The sequence below is a fragment of the Falco cherrug genome, chromosome 2, assembly GCF_023634085.1.
Source record: "Falco cherrug isolate bFalChe1 chromosome 2, bFalChe1.pri, whole genome shotgun sequence".
NCBI lineage: Eukaryota > Metazoa > Chordata > Aves > Falconiformes > Falconidae > Falco > Falco cherrug.
The window spans coordinates 72,440,402-72,466,173 of NC_073698.1; the positions used below are offsets into that span (position 1 = coordinate 72,440,402).

A 25,772-nucleotide genomic window follows, 5' to 3' on the forward strand; every position below is an offset into this window, starting at 1 on the left:
GCACTTGAATTTTTCAGTTAAAAAAAATTACAGCGTTTTACTACACTGATGCCGTTATTGCAAGGAAAAGTCTAATGACATATTTGTGATAATTTCAAACCAAAAACTACCTGAAATTTCTAGGCCTTTAAATTTGGGTCATATTGATGTATATTTCCCAGGACTTACGTGTTGGTTTTGTCATCAAATACTTTGTGTTTTACTGAGGGTGAGGGTGGCTCTTGAGATCTGCCCCAACACCCATCTGCTTGAGACAGCAAAGAATATAGGCCTTGTCCCAGTGAAGATCCCTGAAAGCCTTCACTTTCAGCTCTGCCTAAAATTACTAGATATGAACCCCTGGCTGGCTGAAGCAAACAGAATTACCCCTGCTATCAGCAGTTATGCTATCAGTCCTGCCTGTAGTCTGAGACGAGCGGGATGTCCCTGCCCCTGCCAGTCCCCTGTGCCTTCAGCTTGTCCCCACCAAGGGCTGGAGCAGGGGAGGTGGGACACGATGATCCCCACTCACCTGTGAAACGTCCTCAGCTTCTTCCTCAGGAGCATCTCCAGAGTCAGCACCTTCTGCATCAAGAGGCATTTCACAGCAGTCTCCTCTCTGCTGGCTGGGTTAATGCGCTGTGCAGTCAGTCTCCAAACATAGATCTCATGTTTCAGCTCTAAAAAGAAACAAAATCACTTATCTTAGAGCAGGTATAATCTTAGAGCACTAAACCAGAGGTGCACAAAATATGTGTAACGTGCCCTGGACTCAAAGCTGTTAAAATTATTGGAATGGTTTTCCAACAATTCTCCACATAGGAAGCTGCTTTTACCATTCATTCTGCAGAGCTGAAGGGAATGAAAAATAAACAGAAATTTTTCATAATTTTAAATAAGTTAATCCTTAGTCCTTTTCCAAAGAAAAAGAAGTACAGTCTTCAAACACTTGCAAATGCCTTTCACAAGCTTTAGTGCTAAAATCATAGCACATCCATTTTTCATCAGAAAATAAACTGCCAAATATATTATACTGCTAATGAGATACTAGTTTCTTTGTAGTTAGGAATTACAGCAAATGTTCCTTCATGTATTCAGACTGGACTATGTTGCCATTCACTCTATATTCATACAAGCAATTTTATCAACGTAAGGCAAAACTGAAATTTAGCACTGTCTTATGCAATATCCCTTAATAACATTTTAAAGGTTTCCTAAGAGGATTTCATTCTTAGGCACTGAAAAGATCCATAAACACAGCTACCATTTCCTGCAAGCTGACCTGAATGATATCTGATCCTGTGTTAAGTTCAGATAGACTGATTTTACACTTGAAATCAGCCTGCAAAATCTTGTCAGGAGTTTTAACATTTTTTGATTTATTTTTTTCAATATTGTCAAGGCCTTGGAGAATGACAAAAGCTTTGGATTTTCCAGGAAATCACTAAAAAAATAAGAGCCAACTATTCATTCAGAAACTGTTTGTACAAATGCTTCCTGATGAAGCAATAGGATGTTTCCTCACCCTTCTTTTCTGTTTCCCTCAAATTTCATGTCACTGAAGACAATGTGTTAAGAATTCAGGGCTTTATATCTTAGGATCCCTGTTCAATCAGCAAATTGTTCTTATCCTAAGAAACAGATATGGCAGTCTTTGCACCACGTATACAAACTACATGCATTATTTAGAAAAAAAAATATGTCATAACATCAGAAACATTTAAACTTATTTTGATGTAGGCAGTGATATTATCATTTACTGATGCAAAATCCTAGTGGGGTCCCTACTATCAAAGAGTACTAAACTAGTTTAATTCCCTCCCCTTTCCTTTGTGAGCATTTATAATGATAATACAGAGTGAATCATGTAAAGTTTGACCATAAGAGGGAATTAGACTTGACAGAACTCAAACGTTTAAGAGCAAAAGTAAGCATGTTCAGAGCCTGAACAGTTGACACAAAAAAGGAATATGAACAGCAATTGCCTCACGTTTTGTATGGTTCGTGTCTATAGACGAGCACATATCCATCGAAACGGTCGTCTTTGTTGAAGCTTTACAATGCAAGACCAGCAATGTCAATTCAAACTATCTAAAGCCCAATGACTATCCCAGGTTATTAACAATTAGTGCTCAGCTAAAGTTTTTCTTCCAAGAAGGTATTCATACCTGAACTACAGGTATCAAAGAGGTGCCGAATCTACCAAGTTTCCTTAGTAAAATATTTGGTGATTCTCGCCAGGCGCATAATCTTACACTAAATTATATTAAAACATGGACATGTCCTGTTTATCAAAGGATCCACATGACACCATGGAGACCCTGGCATAGCCATCATTTACTTTTCCATCAACATTTGTGACACACACAAATATATCAGCAGTGATTTTCCATTCTTTTCCAGAATATAAACAAAAAAGTGACAGAGCTTTAGGCCACAGCTGATCTTCTGCTCCCCACAGGGAAAAACAAACAAGACTTTTTGAGGATTAGAGTGGATGGGAGCTGTGTAAAAATCCCATATTTTAAACCTCAGAAACTGTGACATTTTTTGTTTAATAAGATAGCAAGATTAAATTTTAAGCCTCTGAATTTGTATAGTAATTTGTGAAAGAAACTAGTGACCACATGTTTGGGGTCTGCTTCAGCTCCACAGTGTCTGGTCAATGGGGAAACAAACTATTTTAATGGGCAACTTCTTCCTCATAAAATCTACCTTGAAACTGGTCTGAAATTGTGAGCTGGGAAGTTGTTCCCTGAGCAAGACTAGACAGAGAAAAGTTGGAACATGGCACACCTGTATAACTTCACAGGCAATTTTTTTTTCTTTGAAAAAGTTTCCTGAGCCCTTTGGGGTGAAAGAAATATTTCTATGATTCTACATGCTGCCCCAGAATGAACGAGATAAAAACTTTTGTATTCAACTTAAGCAAGTGAAGGGAGAGAACACCCTTAGCAGATGAACAGTCCTTTCTGTAGTGCTTTCTCATGCAATTTTCAAGTCAGTTGGACTGTAGCTTTGAAACCATCTCTCATCATCAGCCCAAGAGAAAATCTGTGTTTTTCTCTGTTTCTCTGGCAAACGTTCATGAAGCATGATCATCCAGTTTACTTGTCTTTGCTGCAACACCTTTTCTGATCATGTCTGTTCATCCTGCCATAGCATTTCCTCCCATCCTTTCCAAGTAAAATTTCACCAAAAGTTTTGCTGATGGGCAAAAGCTGAATCTTTCATCATCTGAGATGCAGATCCCCAGCAGGTATTTTCATACAAACATTTTTATCCTCTCTCCTTCAGAAAGGGGTAACTAGCATCACTGTATCTGTGCCACAAACAAGCATGCAGAGCACAAAGCAGCATGACCTGCATTGCACTTTCCTGTTCCATGTCTGAAGTGCCATTGGACTAATCTCCAGGTTTGGCAAAGTCAGCCTGGTGTTTTCTGCTCTATGTTAAAAAACACACGTGTTTTCACATGGCTTTGGTCTTGCGTTTATGTACAGCAAGTACATGCTTGATTTTTCAGTCATTAGTTTTCTAAACATCCCAAGGATGCGAACATCCTTGTTCGCCTGCCGTGGAATTCACTTCAGAATAAAATGTCTTTTGAAAAACAGAACAGTCAATACATCTTTTAAACTGCGACACCTGTTGCAGAAAAAAAAAAGTGAAGAAGTTTTCTAGGTCATCCCACAGAATGTTTCTCCTATTTCTCTTTCAGGGTACTCTTATTGTAATACCCCATTGTGGCGTTAGGCCATACACACATATTAGCAGTAGTTTTTGTTTTGAAGAAAATATAATGCAGGACCCTGAGATCAGTGAGAACACTGAACATGGCCGAAAGTCTTTGGGCCTTTCTATACTTCTCCCATTTCAGGTGTGCAAATCCATTTAGGCAGCAATCCCTAGGATTTGGGAACATCTGATATTTTATGACATACTATATTACACATGGACAAGGGCTTATTGCAACTGCAGGGTCTTGTCAATCACTTTGAAATTACGGCTAAGGCAACATAAGGGCAGTATTTCTCTGCCCCTGAATGGGGAGGTCTCACAACCCATTTCCCTGCATTCATAAGTTCCTGCTCCCTCCTCAGATGGGATCTGATGGTCATGTTACACCAGGGTGAGCACACTCCACTCACTCATCCAACAAAACCCCATCTGCAGGGTTTTCACAGAATTAACTTTATGGTGGATCGGCCTGCTATCCAATTTATCCTAACGTTGCTAGGTCTACTGCCAATAATTGAAATTATATATGTGTGTGGCATGTACCTTTCACAGCAGTTTATCATTAAAGCAGTTATATTAACATTTAACTGCAACTGTAGTAGCAGTAGTTGAAGTGATAGAAGCTAAGTGAAGTTTAGTATGCAGTGATCTGCAGTAAAAGAAGGCAGAAGAGCTGCAGCTCAGTCAGGGAATTCAGCCCATCATGATACTAAAATCTTTGTGAACATGGCTGTATTGGGTCTGGCTGAGCCCCACAGCAGCCCTCATAGTGCTGTGCTTTGTATTTCTAGCTAGAAAGGTGTTGATAACACACCAGTGTTTTGGCTTTTGCTGAGCAGTACTGGCACAGCACCCAGGCTGTCTCTCCATTCCCTCCTCACCAGTTGGCTGGGGTGGGTAAGATCTTGGGACACAGCCAGGACAGCTGACCCAAAGTGACCAATGGGATATTCCATACCATATGACATCTGCTTAGATATAAAAGCTCAGAGAAAGGAGGAGAAGGTGGGGACATTTGTTATTTACAACATTTCGTCTTCTGGAGCAACCACTATGCATGCTGAAGCTCTGCTTCCTGGGAAGTGGTCAAGCATCGCATGCTGATGGGAAGTAGAGAATAATATCTTTTGTTTCCCTTTGCTTCTGCAAGCACAACCTTTGCTACTGCTTTATTAAACTGCTTTTATCATGACCCACAAGGGTTTTTTTAATCTTATTTTCCTCCTCCCTGTTCTTTTGAGGAGGAGAGTGATAGAGCAGCTTCGTGGGCACCTGGCATCCAGGCAAGGTCAACCCACCACAATAGTACTTTCATACAGCCCACAAGGCACCACAGCAATATTCCTAGCACTATTATTTCACCAAAAAAAATCTTTTTTCTTTTTTTCTTTTTCTTTTTTTCCCCCCTAGAAAGTCCATTTCCAACAAGAAAAGAATAATTTTTGTCTTAGTTCTAGGATCAGCAAACATGTAAACCTATGCTGCTAATTGTTCTGGTTTTGTTATTTATCATACTTTGCCATGGAGATCACAGAGAAGACATCCTGGACCTGCTGAATTTAATGGGCTTCCAGCTACTGACCTGAGCTGTGACATTTTAGAAAACATTTTCTGTATTTTAGAAAAAATTAAGTTTCATTTAAAAATGCATATTCAATCTGCAATCTGATAATTAATAGTCAGATTGATTTTTCACTTAGATTAATCACACATTCCCTCCCACTTGACTGCCAATAACAAAGAAATCCTCAAAAACTGAGTGTAATTAATTCCCAGTCTCAGAATCTGAAAAGGCCAGTCCTGTTAATTGAAGATACTCAGGAAAGCATGGCCAACCTCGATGAGATGATAAAAATTATAAAATGGCAATTTTTAACTTGCAAGTGCACTAAATACATTTACTACTTTTTGCAAGCAACACGAGTCTGCACGCTGGGCTATGACTAACAACATGCAAAGGATGTTCCTCTGAATGGGGAATGGGGGGTGTGTGAGTGTGTGTGTCTCCACATCCTATTGTAGTTTAAGTATTTTAAGTAAAGCAAGTATTTTTCTTTGCTAACTTCTTGGAACAAGAATACTTCTGTTTAAATGTTAACTGAACAGCAAATTAAGTACCATGAATTATAGTTTATTGTAGTAATAATATCTGTAACTTTTAGTAATTTTTTAAATCCCTGCTATTATGTAATTAATCCTCTAAGCATTATTAGATGGTAACTAAGTGTCATCTCCATTTTAAAAGCACAGAAACTAAGTCAGAAAGGTGAAACCCAAGTGTAGAAAGAATTATCCTCTAGGGATATTCCAGCTCAACAACTCATGCCTCTCTCCTAGAAGCAGCACCCCTCAACAGGACACAAGCATAATGCTCTAATTCTTGGGGAAAAAAAATGACTGAAATGTTCTATTGAGTAGACTAATGTATCAATAGTGGACAAAGGTAATAATAGTGGATAAAGCGATAACCATTGCAAGGTCTTAGCAACAAAACACACTTTTTCTTATTCAGCTAAACACTTGCAAAGGACTCTAAGAAATCTGCATGATGCTGCATAAAACAATACAGAGCATTCATATAAGCCATTCAATGCAAAGTCTCACAGCTGGAGCCCCATTTGGTCTCCGAGGCACCTAACACCAGTTCAGCTGCCCAGCATGGGATTGCATCCATGGCACAGGATTTACAGGACATCCTCATCCCTACAGCAAAGCAGCTGGAGGCCAGGCAGAAAACTGCAAAGCTCAGAGGGCGCCACACACCTATGTCACCTCCCAGGAGCTGCCTTCTGGAGTAGCCCCAGGAGTTAGGCTGTTCAGAAAGCTGCAAAACATCAATGCTCTTCTCCTTCAAAATGGAACTGGAATTTTTCCTCACTGTGCTTTGGATTTTCCCCTGTAATTTTAGCTACTGAAAGAATCTACAACACTACAAGCCTACCCCTGCATTTTATAGAATCATAGAATGGTTCAGGTTGGAAGGTACGTTAAAGACCATCTAGATCCAGCCCCCCTGCCATGGGCAGGGACACCTTCCACTAGACCAGGCTGCTCAAAGCCCCATCCAATGTGGCCTTGAACACTTCCAGGGACGGGGCATCCACAACTGAGCAACCTGTTCCAGTGTCTTACCACCCTTACAGTAAAGAATTTCTTAAGGGAATAGACAATTTAATACCTCTGAGATGGTCACATAACACTCAGATGGAGTAATCTATAGATATTAAAGAGGGTTAGATCTCATAACATTTCAGCACAATTGATAAAGACATACATTACTCTTCAGTTGGTTTGCCCCTGAGTGATGGAGCAGATCTTTCTCAGGTGATATGGGGCTCTGTTCTCATCTTTGGGTAAGTGAGAGTTAGAGCCACAAAGTTATTTTAGTCCTTGTGGGTTTGCCCCTTAGTTTCCTCTACTGTAATTCCCCATCTTTTAAAAGCAGGAATCTGAGTATATTTAGGTTTCATGTGTGCTCGTTATCACTCTGTTCCACTGAGAAGGCACAGGGTCATGGGAAGTGTTTCAGAAAACTTTCATCAGGTTTGAAATCTAGAAAAATAATGTCTGTTTACTCGCTATCAAAAAGTTTTAACTCAGACTGCCAGACTTACCAATGAAAACCAATTTAGCCAGTGTTTTCCATTGAAGTACAAGTCTCACAATTAAATTATCTCTGTTCTGTTCACTATCCTCTGCTCAAAAGTGAATAGATACATTCCAATCCTAAAACATTTTGCATCAAACATAACTACTGCTGAGGTCCTTTCAATACCCGGAAAAAAAGAGGGGGAAAAACCCTACCGATAAACAGTGCTGCAAGCAACCACTCAAAGGTGGTATTTACCAACTCTTACTAAGGAAAAAAGAATCATGAAAATATACAGCCTCAAGAGGACAACTCTCATAATCCAGAAGATAGTGCCTTATTTAATGTTTTTAGCAGGACAAAATGAAGAGCAAAACAACAAAGCACACTCCAGACTCACCGCATCTTCTAGCATCTCATTTAAATGTCATAATGGTAACTAATAAGTTCAGGTCATTTTGATAAATAAAACTGGCAGGAATAATCTAAAAATCTGTCACTTTTATTTGAAATATCATCACCGTGAAAGTTCTCTGCAGCAAACAGAGAGCATGTGTTAAATTAACCTAAATTGTTCTCTTAAGCTCTGTATATCAGGAAGATCTTATGAGCTTCACAGTTCTCAGAGTAAAGTGAAAAAAATTGTCATAGCTACACCAAAACACTGTTAAAGAAAAGGCCAAGTCTTGCCAACCAGTTTAGAGCTGTACAATCATTTCACAGCTGTGGTATATATACAGAAATCAAGGAGGGCAAGTGCTGTAAAAGAAACAGGAAGTATCACTTCCTACGTTTTTACCTCTCATCAGTGATTTTTCTGTACTGATTCCTTCCACTAAAAATGTATATAATAAATTGTGAAGTGCTGCTTTATTTATTCAAAATGCCACTGTATTATACTTTCTTTTGCTTAAGGCAGGTAAAGTAATATTATAGCTGCCTTCTCTTGATGGCTACATTATCAATGCACTAAGCAAATAATATGATTGTCATTTTTTCCCTTATTCTGCTATGTCAGAATACTATTTTTATCATCTGAAAAGAAGAAAAGACAGATCACTGTTTTCCTCTTTCCAAGGAGAATACTCCATCAACTCTAAAGCAGTACAAAGAACCTATACAGGATTTTAAACACAAAATTATCAAAATGTTTAAAAATATAAAAAATATAAAAATCTTGTATCTGTGTAAATAACTACACTTATTTTCATTCCTAATCACTAGAAGACCTATTGAAGGTGCAAATAATAAAATTCTTATTTTTAAAATATTTTCAAACATAAAATCATGACCCTGGGGGATCCTGATATATTAGCCAAAACCAAGTACACACAAAGTCTGCAGAGGCCATAAAACTACCTAGTTCCTTTGAGAATGAAAGTCTTCCAGTTTTTTAAAATAAAAGACACAATATGTACCAGAAAGGTATGAACTTAGATCCCAAGATAATTTGTAAGAAATCTGTGTCTTTTAGTTTAGCATGTTATCATCTACAGTAGGAGAGTTAAAATGTTAACTATTCATTGTTAATATATACAAACGGATTGCAGGGAAAAAAAATAAAAATAAATAAATTTATGTTCCACATTGTTCTTCAAGATTTAAAAATGCTTCCCAGGTGAGGACAGTAGAGTGCAATGCATATTGCAGAACTGCCATCCAGATTGAGCTTGGAGTTGAACGCTTGAAAATATCTTGAAATATTTCTTTCTTTGGACATTATTCTCTGCATAATCTGCCTGCTGGTTTCCTCACCTGAACCAGGTTTCAAGTGAGGACAGCCCACTACTTTCAACGTTACATTAAAATACCAATAATGCTTTATTGGCAGTTAGTAAAGTACCTACATAGGTACAGATGCACTGCAGGATTGAGATTTGTCAGTGTACTTAATCCAGCTAGGTGACCTCTCACTGATTCTAGCAAGAAATGGTTCCTACAGTTACAAATATGTTACTAAAATAGGACTAAGTTCTCTGACCCTGAGCAGCACACGTATCTGTATCGGTGCTACGTAACGCCTGACTGCAGTGTCCTTGTGGCCCTGGACATGATTACTATTTTGTGGGGGCTTTTTTCAATTCAAGTTGTCTGAAACAGCATTGGGGTTGTCTCACAAGACATCACAGTAGTTCTTCCCCAGCATTAAACCGAAGGGTCATACATCACACTGCAGGATGTGGCACGAGGGCATGCACCACTGTTCAGAGGCTGCAGAGGCCACCTGGGCATCCATTCCCCGAGAAAACTGCCAAGCTGTTAACCCTTTAACCACAGCCACCTGGCGTGGGGACCATTCCCCCAGGCAGGCATCTCAGGGCTGCAACGGGCAAGGGGGGTCACGTGGACAAAATAATAATGACAGCACTGAGTGATACCTTCTGTTCAGCTACAGTTACAACTGGTGATGTCTGCACTTGGTCAATTGTGCGCAACACAAAGTACCGTGGCAGACATCTGTAGTCACTATGGGACACAGAGGGCAAAACTCACCACATTAAGTGCTAAACAACTTTCTCAGTTTCACCTTGTTTTTTCTCTTTCTTGCTTAGCTCTGCCATTCTTTGCACAATTTCATGCAAAATGAGGCCCGACGTGAGCAGTACGTACTCTACGTCCAGGAACAGTGAGTGCCTGGACATCTTGCAGGCAAGCACAGTCCTAACAGTTACACATGTGTGACAACCCTCAGTTATCATCCCCTACTTCTTCTAGACTTTCTACCTTTTCACTGCTGGTTTTGTACCTCTTTTCTCTCCTCCTTTCCTTTTTCTTCTCTTAGGGAAGCAACTGTAAAGCTGCACATGGAAGAAAGAAACAGATTTGCTCACTCATCTGGTTACCACTTTTCACGTTGTGGGAAACAGCACCATGTTTTTCACATGTTAAACACTTTACACATGACTATGATTAATTAGAAAATTCCTTCTGTTGTCAACTTTACATACTTTAAATACTACCATAGCAGTATTTTCTCTGCTGCAGACAGTGAGGCACACTAGAAGGAAAAAGGCACTCCCCCCTCTCTTGACATCACCACTTCTGCTTCAATAGTGGGTCTCGCTTTCAGCCAGTGAAATTACCAGAAACTGGAGCAAGCAACACAGGAGAAATGGGAAACTGGTGCCAAATAAGTTGCTGTGCTAAGACAAAGCTCTCCTCTTTGTCAAAAATGTCAATAATAACACTTGTCACTAGACCATATGCCACCCACTGTCCTGGGGACAGTGACCTTCCCAAATGCTGAGGTCAACATCTCCACAGCTCAATAGCTGAGACACAATAGTGTATTGCCATGTTTCCCAGGGACTAAATAATGTATTGTAAACCCTTAAGGGAAGTAAAAAGTATGCCTTCAAGTTGGGGGGGAGGATGTGCTGGGTTGGGACAGAACGACGACAGCAAGATTAATTCCTCTTTCACTCATATATTATTATTTCCCCTTATATATTATATTGGGAAACTGTATATACAATTTTAAAACTTTCTCAGCTTGCTAGCCTAAACCTAGCATTTTTTTCTGCATCACACAGAACAAGGTGCAGTTTTATCAGCTGAAAGTCACACTCAAAAGAGTCCTCAAAATATCCATCCATTCTTGAAAAAGCATTTGATTTTCTCTCTCATGACTTAGTTCTTCATATTCTTTTTTCTTTTGTAATATGCCTCACTTCAAGCCACAGCATGTAGACAGTGGCTCCTGGGGAAAGAACATGTGGTTTTTTCTGCTGCACAGGTGCTGCAGCTCAGTCTGAAAGTGAACAATTGAAAGCCACTGGTAACACACAGCACTGAAATTAATCTGCCAATGTGTCTTCAGAATAACAGCATTGTCTGTTCTTAAAATTAGTACTTCTCCATTCTCAACAATCTGTGTAGCCCAAAGCAACAGGAAAAAAAATATCTTAAAACACATGGCATACAGGGAAGAAAAATCTGGGGAAAATAATATACCAATTAAGTCTCACATATCTTGTTTAATTGCTAATTAGGGGCAGGGTGAGAGAAGGCTAGTATTTAGTTGATTAAAACAGCTGCTTCAAACAAGCCATTTGAAGTTATCACAGAATTGTTGCAACATGAAATGGAAGGACCCCTAAAAGCATCTTAGAGTACATTCTGCACACATTCTGACCACAACAGCTACCTCCTAATGGAGCTGTGTTGGCCACTTTCCCTTTCACAGAAAATTTCAATACATAGAGTAGCGCTTCAGCATTTGCTTTAATTGAACAGTTACTGATCAGCTTTGCAGCAATGGTGGAGCAGCTCCTTATAAGAACACATGGTGTACCGATTAGGAGACTGCTATACCTGAACAAGTTAAGCTGCAAGTAACAAAGATTACCGAGAGATGAACTGAGGGAAATATGCTAGCCAGTGTTTCACTAGTGCAGTCTTTCACTGGCAAAAATACTATGTTAGTGAATAAATTGGTCTATTCAAATTAAAAAAACCTTGTTATGCATACTTGATTTCTTAAAAATCCAAAACATATGCTTTAGAAGCATTTCCTTTAGAACATTTCCTTTATAGCTTGAAGGAAAAAATAACAATTCTATTTTCTAAAACATATATTCATAAAATAATGCTCTTATGTCAGGATCAAAATTGTTCACAGTCAACAGAATTAATTTCTTGACTTTAGATACTATTTCTCTCAAGACACCTTGCATGTTGGCATTTTTAAAGATAATTTAAGTATATAATAACTCCAGTTATTCATGGAAATGTCTATGAAGGTATGACTTTTATTAGAAAATAGGAAATTAATAAAAGTGAATTAATTCTTTTTAAATAAGAAAGTTGGGAAGTTACAGAAAAATGCTGAATACCAAAGATTTAATAAACTATTTCAGGCAACAAAGAAAAGTAATAATTTTTTATAACGATGCATACAAAGGCGTTTATCTGGGAGGCTGCAAAGGTTCCTTTCCTCCCCAGCAAAAAGATAATTCCTTTCCCAGAGCTGATCTCTTCCACAAAGGTTTCTCATTCTTAAGCCCTGCGTAGAACAGGTACGAACTTGCTCTATATTTAGCATTTTGATATAGAATCATAGAATGGTTTGGGTTAGAAAGGACCTTTAAAGGCCATCTAGTCCAACTCTCTTACAATGAGCAGGGACATCTTCAGCTAGACCAGGCTAATCAGAGCCCCATCCAACCTGACTTTGAATGTTTCTAGGGATGGGGCACCTACCACCTCCCTGGGCAAGCTGCTCCAGTGTTTCACCACCGTTATCCTTATATCTAGTCTGAATCTACCCTCTTTCAGTTTAAAAACAGCTCTTGTTCTGTTACTACAGACCCCATTAAAAGACTAAAAAGTCTGTCCCCATCTTTCTTATAAGCCCATTTTAAGTACTGAAAGGTCACAATAAGGTTTCCTAAGCACCTTCTTTCTCCAGGCTGAACAACCCCAACTCTCTCCACCTTTCCTCACAGGGCAGGTGCTCCAGCCCTCTCAACATTTTTGTGGCCCTCCTCTGGACCCATTCCAACAGATCCATGCCTTTCTTGTGTTGGGGGCCCCAGAGCTGAGCACAGTACTGCAGGTGGGGTCTCACCAGAGCAGAGCAGAGGGGCAGAATCACCTCCCTCAACCTGTCAGCCACATTCTTTTTATTCACCCCATGATACAGTTGGCATTACGGGCTGTGAGCGCACACTGCTGGCTCATGTCCAGCTTTGCATCCACCAGTTCAAAGAGAAGGAGCAATAGGAACGTGAGCCAACTTCCCACCTGTTCAAATTATGCATTTCAATACTCTACTGGGAGCAACTTGAGAGTGGATATTGTATATCTCGTAGCTTTTTCACCCCTCTTCACAGTGCTAGCTTTGACCAGACAAGTAGGAAGGTCATTCAGCCATAATACACAGTTTGCAATGCTTATTATTAAGTTTTTAATGGATATTTATTTTAGGTAATGATGCCTTCCCAGAATACAAAAGTCAAGAACATTAATTGACATATTTATGGCACACCTATGGCTAGGAAAGGAGATCATCCCTTTCAGCATGTTAGCACTGCCAATTTTCAGAATTACTTTCTCCAGCATTCTCTGTCATTTCTCTGACATTCCTGGCACCCAGGTAAAATTCTAGCTATTTGAATGGAAACTGATGTAGTGCAAAAGCTGAGGTGAGCCAGAAGTGTCCTATTTCTAAACTAAATCTTCTCTCTCTTTGGCTGAGAAGTATATATTTAATAGATTTATTTACCAGGTAAGGAAGACTTCTTGCAGCACCTTCCCTGATACAAGAAGATAGGAAAAGAAGATCCTTGATGGCTTTCTGAAAAAAATCTTACTTTGCAGTGTCACAGGGAAATATCTAGGCATCTTAGGGACTAAGTATATTATTTCTCTTGTTCTCAGGACCAAATCTTTAACAGTGCAGAAAGCTTCAGGTCTTTTACAATGGCACAATAATGAAAATGCATATCTCATACAAAGCAAATACATAGAAGGAAAATTCTCCTTAGTTCTCTGTGAAAACACTTAAGTGGTAACATCTCTAGAACAACTAAAAAATGCTTTGGTTCTTAATATCGGGAAATACTGTGGCCCCTAGGTAGGCTGAGCATGCTTGTGCTGAATGGGTGCCGCAGTCCCTCAAAACCGAGTGTCTGCACAAGAGCCAACTTCCTAAGCAGTAAAGTCTGTTCTCTGACCTTTCTATCAGATGGGATTCAACAAACGCAGTGCTATCCACTGAAGAGAGGACTCCCACTTCTTTTTAATAAAATCCTACTCCTAAAGCTAATTTTCCCTGGAACAAGGCAATTCACCAAAAGTGGCACTCATTTTGCCTAAATTAGTTACCTATCATGAAGATCTCCACCACCAAGTTAGTTACCTTGGACTCCCCTTGTGTTCAAAAGAGACAGGTAAACGCTGGGGCACTGCAATGTATCTGTTCTATTGTAGACAGCTACATTAGTCTTTAGAAGGGCTTGTCTTTCTCCACAGATTACTCCAATGGAGCCAACTTATATGAACCATATGAGAAATTCTCCTCCCTGTGCTAAACAGACCCCACATAGGCAGGTTCGGAGATGTTGTACAGCACATTAAACCATCCACTGCATGGTCTGTGGAAGCCTGGATCTTAAAGTCTTCTGCAGCCAAAAGTGAAGAAAACATTCCCAGGGAAGAAACAGTTACACTCAACTATCTTTGTACAAAGCTTGCTAAGAAATGATACTTAGTGAATTATTTCTTACCTCATAAAGCAATTGTAACATTTGGGGGTTATTAAGTTTCAGCGCTGAAGCAGAAGCCTGAGAACAATGATGAAAACTTCAAAATGACTGAATAGAAAGGCATAAAAGCATGAAGACAAAAAGGGACTGACATAGTCAACAGCCATCGAAATAGCTTTACCCAAGACTTCTAGAGACTGCTGCAGTGAGCAACCTAAAAAATATAGAGATTTAGTCCTACTGATTTATAGAAATTATACACTTGGGAAATTTAGGGTTGGAAGAGCCACAGAGGCAAGCTGGAAAGAACCTGGAAAGTTCTACTTTTGATGAAGTGTTCGCTGACCACAGGCCAGGAAAGGATTACTGGAAAAAAAAAAAAAAAAAAAAAGTGGAAGAAAATCAGCAGTGAGGGAATGCATAGTGCACTCTGCCTGTCATAAGGGAAACCCGGGATATTTCTAAAGCTAGGCTGTGAACTCGGCACCTTGAGCAGATGTTTTCTGTTGCTATACAGAACACCTCATATTCAAGCCTCATATTCAAGCCTATGGTTATAAATGATGCAAAATATCAATATAAATTTTGGAGAATATTTCATAATTCATATCCACCTTAGCACTGGAAAAACATCAATTTCTAAAAGTCAGAAAATAACACAATTAAAAATAAAATCTAGATTATTAGTTAAAAAATTAATGTTCACAGACTGAAGGAGAATGGGCCCTTCTGTCTGAGGACAACCTTGTTGTAAGCACTATTCTGTTTCTATTTAGCATATATTCAATGTAGCGATAATAAAAATGTTCTCTCATTCATACTTACCAACAATTTCGCTCGGCTCTTTATTGTAAAGTTTTTTGTTCCAGTAAAGAAGTCTAAGAAAAGGAAAGGAGACCAGAACAACAAGGCAGATGCCAACAAACATATGCCCTGTGAAGGCTGCAAAATCCAATCCCTGGAAATAAAAATTAAAGCCTACATTAAAAAAACCAGTTATTTTTCTGTATTACCTACAGGGAAAAGTATTCAACTGTATGTACTATAGCAAACAATAATAAATATAAAGCAATAAAGTAAGTTTCAAGTACAGTTTATGCTGCATTTCATCTGTTTCAAGGTGATGAGCCACATTACAATTTAATTTGGAGAACTAAAAAATAGAATTATGAGTTATTCTTGAATACATTTCATGTTCCTGACACAGATAGGAAAAAAAAAAAATCGCAAACTGAGTCACTTAAATAACTGCAAATTCATTTTAAACCATACTGGATCACAGAAATAGTTAAATTTTAACAACCAGCTTTTCTTTTAAACTGATTTGAACATGAATTTTTACAGTCATTTTATGTGAACCAGAATTTCATCAAAATTCATGAATACTCTTCTACAATAAAAATATTATACATTGATACTCTGATAATTTTTCTGCCTCATTAATAAATGGACACATTTCTTTACATTTTGCATAACAAAACAATTTAATGAAGGGGTTCATGAAAAGGTTAGGCAGAATTAAAAAGGTACTGTTTTAAGCAATGAGAATGGATAGTGGCAACCCGCCCTAAAGCTTTGAACTTAGCCATGCTTTGAGTAGAATGTTGGACTAGATGACCTCCATGGCCCCCTTCAACTGAATTATTCCACAATTCCGTATTACAAACACTGTAATGGGTCAGGGTTAGCCTTTGGGCTGGAATTTTCTGAAGTAGTCATGACTAGCTTGTCCAAAAGAAGTTTTCGATGAATTTCCAAGGGGGAACACATTTAAGGACTCTGGTAGCAAGGAACTGTCATATATTCACATATTAGAAGTTGTCTGAACCGGTGATCCCAGAACAGCAGCTCTGTGACAGTTGGAAGAAAGCATGGTCCAAGCTGTGGATAGCTCAGGTTGTCTAAACTGAATTTTCAGAGCACCTGCTGATTTCCCAGAGATTCTAGAAAGTCATGGAATCTCACTGTGCCACACCTCTATGTCCCTATGGTGACTTGCCTTTTACTAAATATCTGTGTGCTACCTGTAGACCCTCCTATAGTGCAAATGCATATTAAAAACAGCTTCCCATGTAGCATCAGCTGATATTACCTTCTGTGTGTTAAGACTATCAGGGACTTACTACCTTAAATGTACGTTCTGTGTTGCCTCCTACCAAAAGAGTTTATGTGGATATGTCCCAGCTGAAATGTCTCTGGTTCAAAAAAGGAAAATAATGTTTCTCTATTGCACCACAGGGCATAATAAAAAGACACACAGCACAAGAAACTGATTAAAGTCATAAAGAACTTCCGTAGCCAGATAAAGATTAGTAAGATTAGTGCTCTTTTGCAAAAAATCCATAGTTTACAGAGAGTTAAATAAATCTCAAAACATAAATATGCAGACTTAGGATTAGAATTTGATCCTAGCAAAAATACAGGTTTCAGTTTCATGAGCTAAAGAAAATAATTCTTAGTTGCTATTTAATAGCAGATTCCTTGCCTCATGTACTCTCCAGCCACTAAAAGGTGAAACTGTATACCTGTTCATTCACTGGCCTTTCATTATAACTCAGCTACTTCCATTTCTTTAATAAAAGTGGAAAGAAGCCTCTTCAAGAATTGGAATAAGATTATTTTAAGAATTGAACATAAAAACATGACACCATAAAGGAAAATAATATACCTTCATTCAGTCTGCCTACATAATAGGTCAGCCAGTCAAATGTCTGACATCTCTGCAAGACAGGCTTTACAAGTCAATTTTTATAAATAAAGATTGGCCTCTGGGCATCAAGTCAAGATTCAGAGATACAGGAGACATTTCTATGAGGGATGAAATCTATTTCATAACTCTAGGAAATTTACAAATAGCTATGTGAAAAGAAATAATTGAAATTCTGCAAAGGCTCAATGTTTTTAAGATCTGCCTCCAAAGTATATAAATTCCATATCTCCTATGTGTATTTCCTTAATTTCAGCCATTTAAAATTGACAATAAATCTAATTTATACATGGATTGCCTCTGGGATTATAGCCAAAATGGAAAATCAGAAAATTTTGGCCAGAAAAAATCAGAATCCTTAAAAGCACGGTGAACTAGCCTTGATTTGGAAATTTCTCAAGTATTGACAATGGGTCATTAGACAGTTCAGGAAGTATGCAAAATAAGTATTCAGCTTTTATGGTCTCTAAAATGGCCTCAGGTTATGTAGGAAACTGAAAGGAATTAAGCTGTAAAAACACCGAAGCTGCACCAACCGAAACAGCAATGCCTAAGTCTGACTGGAAAAAAAAATTATCCTTTGAAAAACAAAATGACTGGGAAACAGCTGGTTGAGGAGCAATAAAGTAATTAAAGATGGTCCAAATATATTCAAACCAGAATTACCAGAACCAGGAAAACTGCTTTTGCACTCAACCTAGTCTTACAAAAAGCAGTGGAGATGAAGCTTTTCTTAGGCTGGCAGCAATGTGCCCACATCACAAAGAATAATGCCAGCTACAAGGCAGAGTATGCCTGCAGAAATTCTCTGCAGAGATACTCAGGCATAAAGATAATTGCTAATGTGGGAAATAAAAAAGAGAAACAGCAACCCAAAGGACCCTTGGAAACTCTCGATTTAAATATTTACAAAGTCACTTGCCTTTATATTTTGAATATCACACTAATTTCAGAGCAAAATATTTGTGCTTTGTTACTGAAATGCCACAATGCAGAAGCTTCTCAAACAAAGCATACAGCACAAGAAATGTGTCACTTGAAACCCGCAAAATTAATTTCTCTATGAAAAGGAAAATCACATCAACCTAGAAGGCAAACTAAAATGCTGAGGTTAAGAAGGTGACCTCAGGTCTAGCTGACAGCTGAAAGGAATTGAAACAAGATGGAGATCACAATACTCTTAAAAAATAAATTTATAAACCTGAATTAACACAGCTTCATGACATAACAGCTGGCATCAATGAGCCTTTAAAAGTGATTCGCAGACATCATCACAAAAGCAAAAATAATGTCTACTAGATTTTTGGGGATCCTATCCAGGAGCTTACCCAAACTTTTCAAAGAGAGTAGCTGGAACCAAGATTCAGGATTTTGTTAAACTTCCTAACATCACTTCATTGATCTTTCTTATCCCTGAGACCCCCGGGGAAAAAGAAAACCTGCTGCTCTGCTGCTACTGCAGAACAGCTTTTCAATTCAGCTGAAACAAATTGTTTTCTAACATGGAGTGTGCTTATTTCAGAAAAGACCTTGTGTGACAGTACTGCCTGTGATAGTGCAAAGCTGGATTCAAGTCTCTTCCCATCCTTTGTTTCCAGGTTTCGTCCTTATTACCTCCTTGCATTGATCCACAAGAACCAGTGAGTGAAACTGAATTCTGGTGATCACTAGCCTTGGACAACTAGTACCCAGTAGCCATGAGGAGGCTGAGGACTGTGAAGTGCACTCCTTCTTATGGCTGATACCAGAAGAGCTCACGGCAAAGAGACCACCCTGATGCTTTGGGCTGAGTGCTTCACACCAGCCTTTCTGCAGCACACAGAATATGCTTTCAGTGAAAGCGAAGGCAGATTTCACACCAGACACTGTCAGGTAGCTAGTAGTCAACTAGCAGCCTCTGGAGAACTTAAGAGGCTAAAGGGTTGTACCTCAGATACCACAGATACAGCAGAGGATACCAAGATGGTGGCACAGTTGCTCCTGCTCCTTCTCCCACACCCTAGAAAGGCCATGCAACATCTCCACAGAGCCTACATTCATACCCTTTGTGGCTGTGGATAACACATTGTATGCCTCCCGAGTCCTCTGTGCTGCCGGGGCCAGGATTCAGCATTGTAAAAACACATTAAAGTGCTCTACGTGTCTGATGCATACAACAAAATGTCATTTTCATAAAGATTTTCTTTTTCCTGCACAATAGACTGAAATAGAATTGACATGCACAATAGGCAAGAAATACTTTTATACCAGGAGATTTCAATCCATCAGCTAAATACAATATATGCTTCAAACAACCCTTACTTGAGGCTATGCTGATTGTGTTAAATTCCTCTCATTCCCCAGTCAACAGAAAACATAAAGATTTTGTTTTAGCCAGACAGCAGCCTAAAGGTTCCACTGCCTACAGATTCAGAACTGAAACAGAGTGGGCATCTTTTCTTGGTTTATAGTTTTAAATGCAAAGTCAAATATATCAATTTCATATTAGGAGGAAGTATCATACTATTTTCCTAAAATATTAACTTTCTATCATCCTGATTTTTTTAGTTGTTTTTGGAGGTGTGAAATTAACTTCTAGTAATTCAGAGTTTTCCAGAAGAATTCTGCCATTTTAGAGCAAAGAGAAAGCAGAAATTACAGCCAGGCACAGCAGTTCATGGGGAACAGCAAATACTGCGCTTCTAGCCAGAATGCCCTTTACTTAATATCTTAAAACTAGTAATAGGAAGAGCAAGAGTAATTTGTTATTCCTACAGTGGTTTAAACATCCCTTCTAGCTGAGTGTCTGAGATCTATGTTGTCTCAGGAGGAACTGCCCATGACATCCCTGAGACAGAAATTGCTGATGGTCTAACACTATCAGTGTTATGATGAAGATAATGCTTATCTGAGACACTGGCAAACCTCCTTTTTTGTTTTGTACTACACTCTTTAATGGTTACTACATGCAGAGATGGGAAAAAAACTGAAATCAGCCATAAACCCAAAAATTCTATTTTACATACTTTACCTAGGATTTCATTTTTTTCTTGAGAAACCTAATCAATGAAACATTGACAGAAGGGTAGGAGTTCTACAAATTAAAACTTTTAACAAGTTTGTATTCTGCAAACTCAACAAAAATAGCCTAGTAAATGATGGAAATTCCTTTCACAGCCTCCAGGACTTGAAATACCTTTACAGATTCACATATAGGATTTTCTCTCTTCCAGTTTTCAGAATTGTCTACTTTTATTCATAATTTTTCAGTAACATATTTTTTCATGAAATATAATCAACTAATATCACATAATGTTAAATTTCAGCATGAAGGCTGAAAGTGTTCGAAAGGCAGAACAGGAGAACTGGTGGCTGTCCGTTTCCCAGGGAATTCCTGCTAAATGGCTGGAATAAACCTGAGTGGGATGCTGGAACCCCAAAATCCTCAGCACACGTCAGATTAACAGTACAAGCTTTGTCACATGCTAACAAAGATGGTAAATAAAAGGATATAATCCAGTGGCTAGCACAAGCCAAAACTGCCTTTGCTCTTATCATGACCTCTTTTAGGCAAATGAAATCTAGATACACAAGTGTATACTATGTTCACACTATTTTTTTGCTCTGGAGACCTATTCACTATCCATTCTCTATAGCACTTGTAATCACAGCCTAAGCTTAGAGCACAAGCAACTTCTGATTTCAAAGGTGTGACTGTAGATACTTGTGAAGTTTCCAAATATAGAGGACTTAATGTTCAGCCTTTCTGAAAACAACGACCATTTCAAACCAGTTCATGCCCTATTGTGCATATAAAAATGGAATTCCCAAAGTATGAAGCACATATCTCTTCAAGATAAAAGTGTAATTTTGCTAGCAACGTCCACTCAGTAGCCATACTCTAAAGGTAATAATAAATTTTAAGAAGTATTGTATTCATTTGATGTGTTTTCCATTTGCTTTTAGTAAAAATTCTTATTTTCCTTCCCTAAAATCGCAACATAACTGGTATTTTGTGAAACTTCTTCCAACACCCAACTAAAAACAAGAAAGGGTACAACGAATCTTCCTCTCCTATTATGCAAATGTTCCACTGATTCCAGGCATGATGGTAGGGAATATGTCAGGGTTATAAATTAACCACTGCTACAAAGAAAAAAGTCCTTTTGGCATCTATTTGCATCTCAAGACAAATAAACAGACTTATCCCTACATTTTAATGAGTAAACTCTAACAACAAGCTTATTTATTCAAACATAATTTAGATAAAATATTCTTAATATGACATGACTTCTCCCCAGAACCTAGGGAGAAAAATCTCTCCAGCACTACGGTAAACAAAAGAGCAAAGCATTTCCAAAGCTATAACCCAATAACAGCACCCAAAGTAACAAGGCTGCACTTCATTTTCTATTGATTTAAAAAGCGAGGTTTCCTAAGAAAGTGTAAACTTGCATAATATCTTACTAGACTGCTTTTAGAGGGTGATGTACAACAGTAAAAGTTCAGGAAGACTGCTAAAATTCTCCTCCTGATCTCACCTAATAAAATAGAAAACCCAGTCATCTACACAGTACAATACACTATTCAGCCTCCTACAGGGCCAATTGTCCAAGTAACCCTGTACTTACTATGCAAACAATAACACTGAAAAGGAAGCGCAAGAGGATGAAAAGGGGAATTTCAATGACAATATTAAGGAGAAAAATTTCCTAGAATGACAAAAACATGACCATAATGCTAAAAAGAGGCAAAATCCAGGTATTTTCTGTAGAAAATATCATAATAGATACTATAAAAAATACTGCATGAAATGCTGTTTCCAAAATGGCATTATTGCATTGAAGAACTTTTCTCTCTGAAACAGTTCTTTAAAAAACAGAATAAATTTTACTTGGTACAAATATAGAGGACACCCCACGCATTTAGACGTAGATTTGTAGTTGGTCATATAACCCTTCCACACAGCAGCCTTTGATAGAAGTAGTTTCAGAAATAGGACAACAATATCTGTGTTTCTTCTTCTGAACAAAAGAGAGCATGCTGGGGCAGGTGGACAAAATTAGGAATCGAGCTGTTAGTTCAGCATCACAGACGGTGAGGCCGATGGTCCAGCTCCCTCCCTGTGCTCACTCTTGGCTTTATCCAGTTACTCCTGTCAGTGCTCTCCCAGGCAAATCTCCTTTAGAGGTGAGCCCTAAGCAGGGAGGACATAAGATAGCCCATACCACTCAGCCTAAAAGCCAAGAGTAGGTCTTCAACCATCTTATTTTTATATACATAGGAATAACAGTTGAGAATATAAGAAAGAAGCAGTACAAGTCCCATGGTCCTGTGTTGAATCTGATGTATTTTATTGCTTCCTTATTTCTGCGATGCAACAAAGGATCCAAAAACAATCCAGAGTGGAGATCTGGAAAGCTTTTGTAGTTGTTTCAAATTCAGAATTTGCTATAATGTCACATTACTAGGGTATTCATACAGCTGAACCCTCCTAAAATTATCAGTATCTCAATCAAGAGAAATATAAAATATTTTCCTTTTGATGTGATTGCTTAATTGCTTCCCATGTTTATAGTCATTTCTAAAGGTTCTACAGAGATGATGAGTTTCTGAGTATTTAGGAAAATGACCTGCATGGCAGGTGCTAATTATCCTTTTTTAGAAAAGAAGTTTTAAATAGTTACAGAGATTTCACATTTAAAATGTAAAATTTAGCTATCTAATCCTCAGCCAGGAATATTACAGTCTCCAAATTCATCATCCAAACAAACAAATTGCAGCACATTCCAAATATTTTGAAAGTAAACATTCGATTTATTAAATACTATGAACTTTCAAGACATTTTCCAACCTGGACAGTACTTAATTAATTTGAGTATATTCAGTTAATTAGAAGAGATTTTGTTTTGGTACGGCAATAGAAACATAATTGACTTCAAATAAAAAAGCTTAGAATTTTGTGCTACAATTCCCTCATCCCACTTGCACAAGTATTTTCACATTAGCCCAAACACTACACTGAATTCCTTTAGATTTATTTATTTTGGGGGTTTATGACACTTGGCCAAAGCAGAAAACACATGCCTGGTGCCCCTACAGATGTGCCCATTACGTTACTGCCCCTTCCACCATGCTGCCTGGTGGTGGTGGTACAGGTGCACGAGGAGAGCAGAGCTGCCCCACGCCAGGAGGGGCTGCCCCTTGCACCCTGAGCAGACTGCCTCTGGTGCACCAGAGACAGGTGATGCATCAAGGGATACCGGGGATCACAATGGCAGAGGCAGAAGTGGGACTTGATGCCCTGGGTGGCAGGGATAGCTGAAAGCATGGAAAACATGCAAAGGCTAGCTGCATGCAGAAGCTGAAAGCTGCAAACGTGAACACCCACCAGCAGTGGCTCTGTCTGTCCACAGGGCAGAGAGGGCAATGTTGGTAGGAAGAGATGGTGGGACCAGGACAGTGCCACTGGCAGGTGTCTGGAGTCCCAGCCAGTACCAGCCACCGTAACCTTCACTTTGGGACCAGTCACCCAGCAAAATGAAATAACAGAAGAGCCAAGTGTTGGAATGTCATTGCAGCCTGGGGGTACCAAAATGTTGGCAGGAGGTGGGAGCCAGCTGCAGTCCATGCTGCATGGGAGAAGCCCCCATTCTGCTTCCACCCCCAACATCCCCTTGGGCTGTGGCTGACGGACAAAGTCTCTACCTGCTGTGGAGGCATGTATGACATGGGTTTACGGGGATAACACATCCTCTGGCGTCATAGGGTTTTGTGTATGGACAATTATTTCTGGTTTGAAATTTCTGAAAAGAAGTCAAATTGTTTCAATATATTTAACTTTTGTGAGAAAGCCTATTCTGAAAACAAAAGTTGGATTTTCATCTTCATTTTCACGTTTTTCTTTTTTTCCTTGCTGCCCTCTCTTTATAGCCCTCCACTGTTTTTCTTCCTTCTTCACTTTGCCATTGACAAAGAAATCCTCCTCAACACCACCAAACAAAGGAAACCGGTATTCTCAGTCCCTATCAAAAAGTCTATCCTTCATCACAGTTTTGTCCCCAAAAGATCAGTCTCTTCTGCCTGATCATCCTACTAAGAAGGAAATTGTGTGGCAGAAAAAGTGAATTATGGTCTGTTTATAAGGCTGGCTGGGGGAAAACAAGTTTCAAGAGTGCGTAAGTCAACAGCAGTACTTAATTTTAGTAGCCAAACAGCTTGCAGTACATACCTTATTTCTCAGCTCCTGATTTGAAACAATAATTACATTTGGAGGGTCTCCAACAGCTGTAGCAGCCCCCCCAATATTTGTGAAGATTACTTCTGCAATCAGGACATGCCTAGGATCAAGATTAAGTACTTCACAGAGCCTGTGGTACAAAAAGAATGAAATTAACCTCTTATCCTTATGACTAAATTACCTTAAATCTTAAAATCTATGAGATTTACAAAATACCATCATTTCACTGAAAAATTGCAGGATTTTAAACAATATTTTTTTGTGTATGTATTGTTAAAGTTTTAATTGTGCTACATTATATGTGCTACAGTAATTATAGCAATACAAATGCAAAAATGATAGATTTTTTTTTTACATTTGTAATGGAATAATTAATGGTTGGAAAATTGATGCATTTTAAAAAGCATTTAATTAATCAACTATTACAAGAGTTAGACTACACAGAAAATAACATTTCTAATTTTCAACATCATATGACTTCTTAAACCATAGTCCCAAGGCTACACTCACCTATGGAAAATTATTCTGGGTAATCACAGTTTCTGCATCATCATCAATTAGTAACTTTCTTGTAGGGAGCAGTGGTAGAGGATTGCCCAGGCTGCCTATTAGCCATGAATCATCTATTAGAGACCTCAGCTTTCAGCCTAGGTTTATCCAGTTCATTCTGTTCTTATTTTTCCCCTTCTCTCAAGCTTGATCATGAGTATTTCTATTTTTAATGCAACAAGAGTATAAAATACACATTTCTCATTCTATAAAAAAATCTCAAAATGTTTTTAGCAGTTCAAACATATTTAATGCTCCTTCAGTAAGATGCTTTTCTAACAAGAAGTATCTTAAGTGCTCTGTCAAATACTGTGATTGACTCAGTAACCTCATGATCCATTTCAACTCAGGGCGCACTTACAAATCTTCACATGGATTGCTTCAACTTGCACAAATTACATTTACACACAGATCTGCACAGTCCTCTCATTTCTGAAGTACCAGTTTGACTTTAAACTTGGTCCATGGCATTAAAAGCTGAAAGTTAAGGTCATACCTAAGCACTTTGGAATAAGGAACGAATGCTTTCCTGCTCACAGCTTATCAAAACATCACTCCAGTGTGTAAAGATGGAGGACATGGTTAACTTATTGCCCCCTCTACCTAATATGGGATGGGGGAAAGAGTGGCAGCAAGAATGCTGTCTCAGGATTGCTTTCACTGCAATGCTGTCATGTTTCCTTGAAGGAAGAGCTGAAATTACCATGCAGTCTAAGTCTGCATTATTAAAAGAGAAAGTGCATTGCACAAAAGCTTAACTTGATACACTTACCCTGTCAC

At 38.6% G+C, this 25,772-nt stretch overlaps 1 protein-coding gene across 1 annotated transcript in view; it reads right to left on the reverse strand.

Moving 5' to 3' along the window:
• Positions 1-25,772, reverse strand: part of OCA2 (OCA2 melanosomal transmembrane protein) — a 176,489-nt gene that overhangs the window by 90,265 nt on the left and 60,452 nt on the right. The window contains exons 13-15 of the mRNA XM_027804503.2: positions 24,435-24,573; positions 15,343-15,475; positions 512-659 (exon numbers count right to left, since the gene is read on the reverse strand). Coding sequence (XP_027660304.1) covers positions 512-659; positions 15,343-15,475; positions 24,435-24,573 — 420 coding nt within the window. The remainder of the gene's footprint in view (positions 1-511; positions 660-15,342; positions 15,476-24,434; positions 24,574-25,772) is intronic.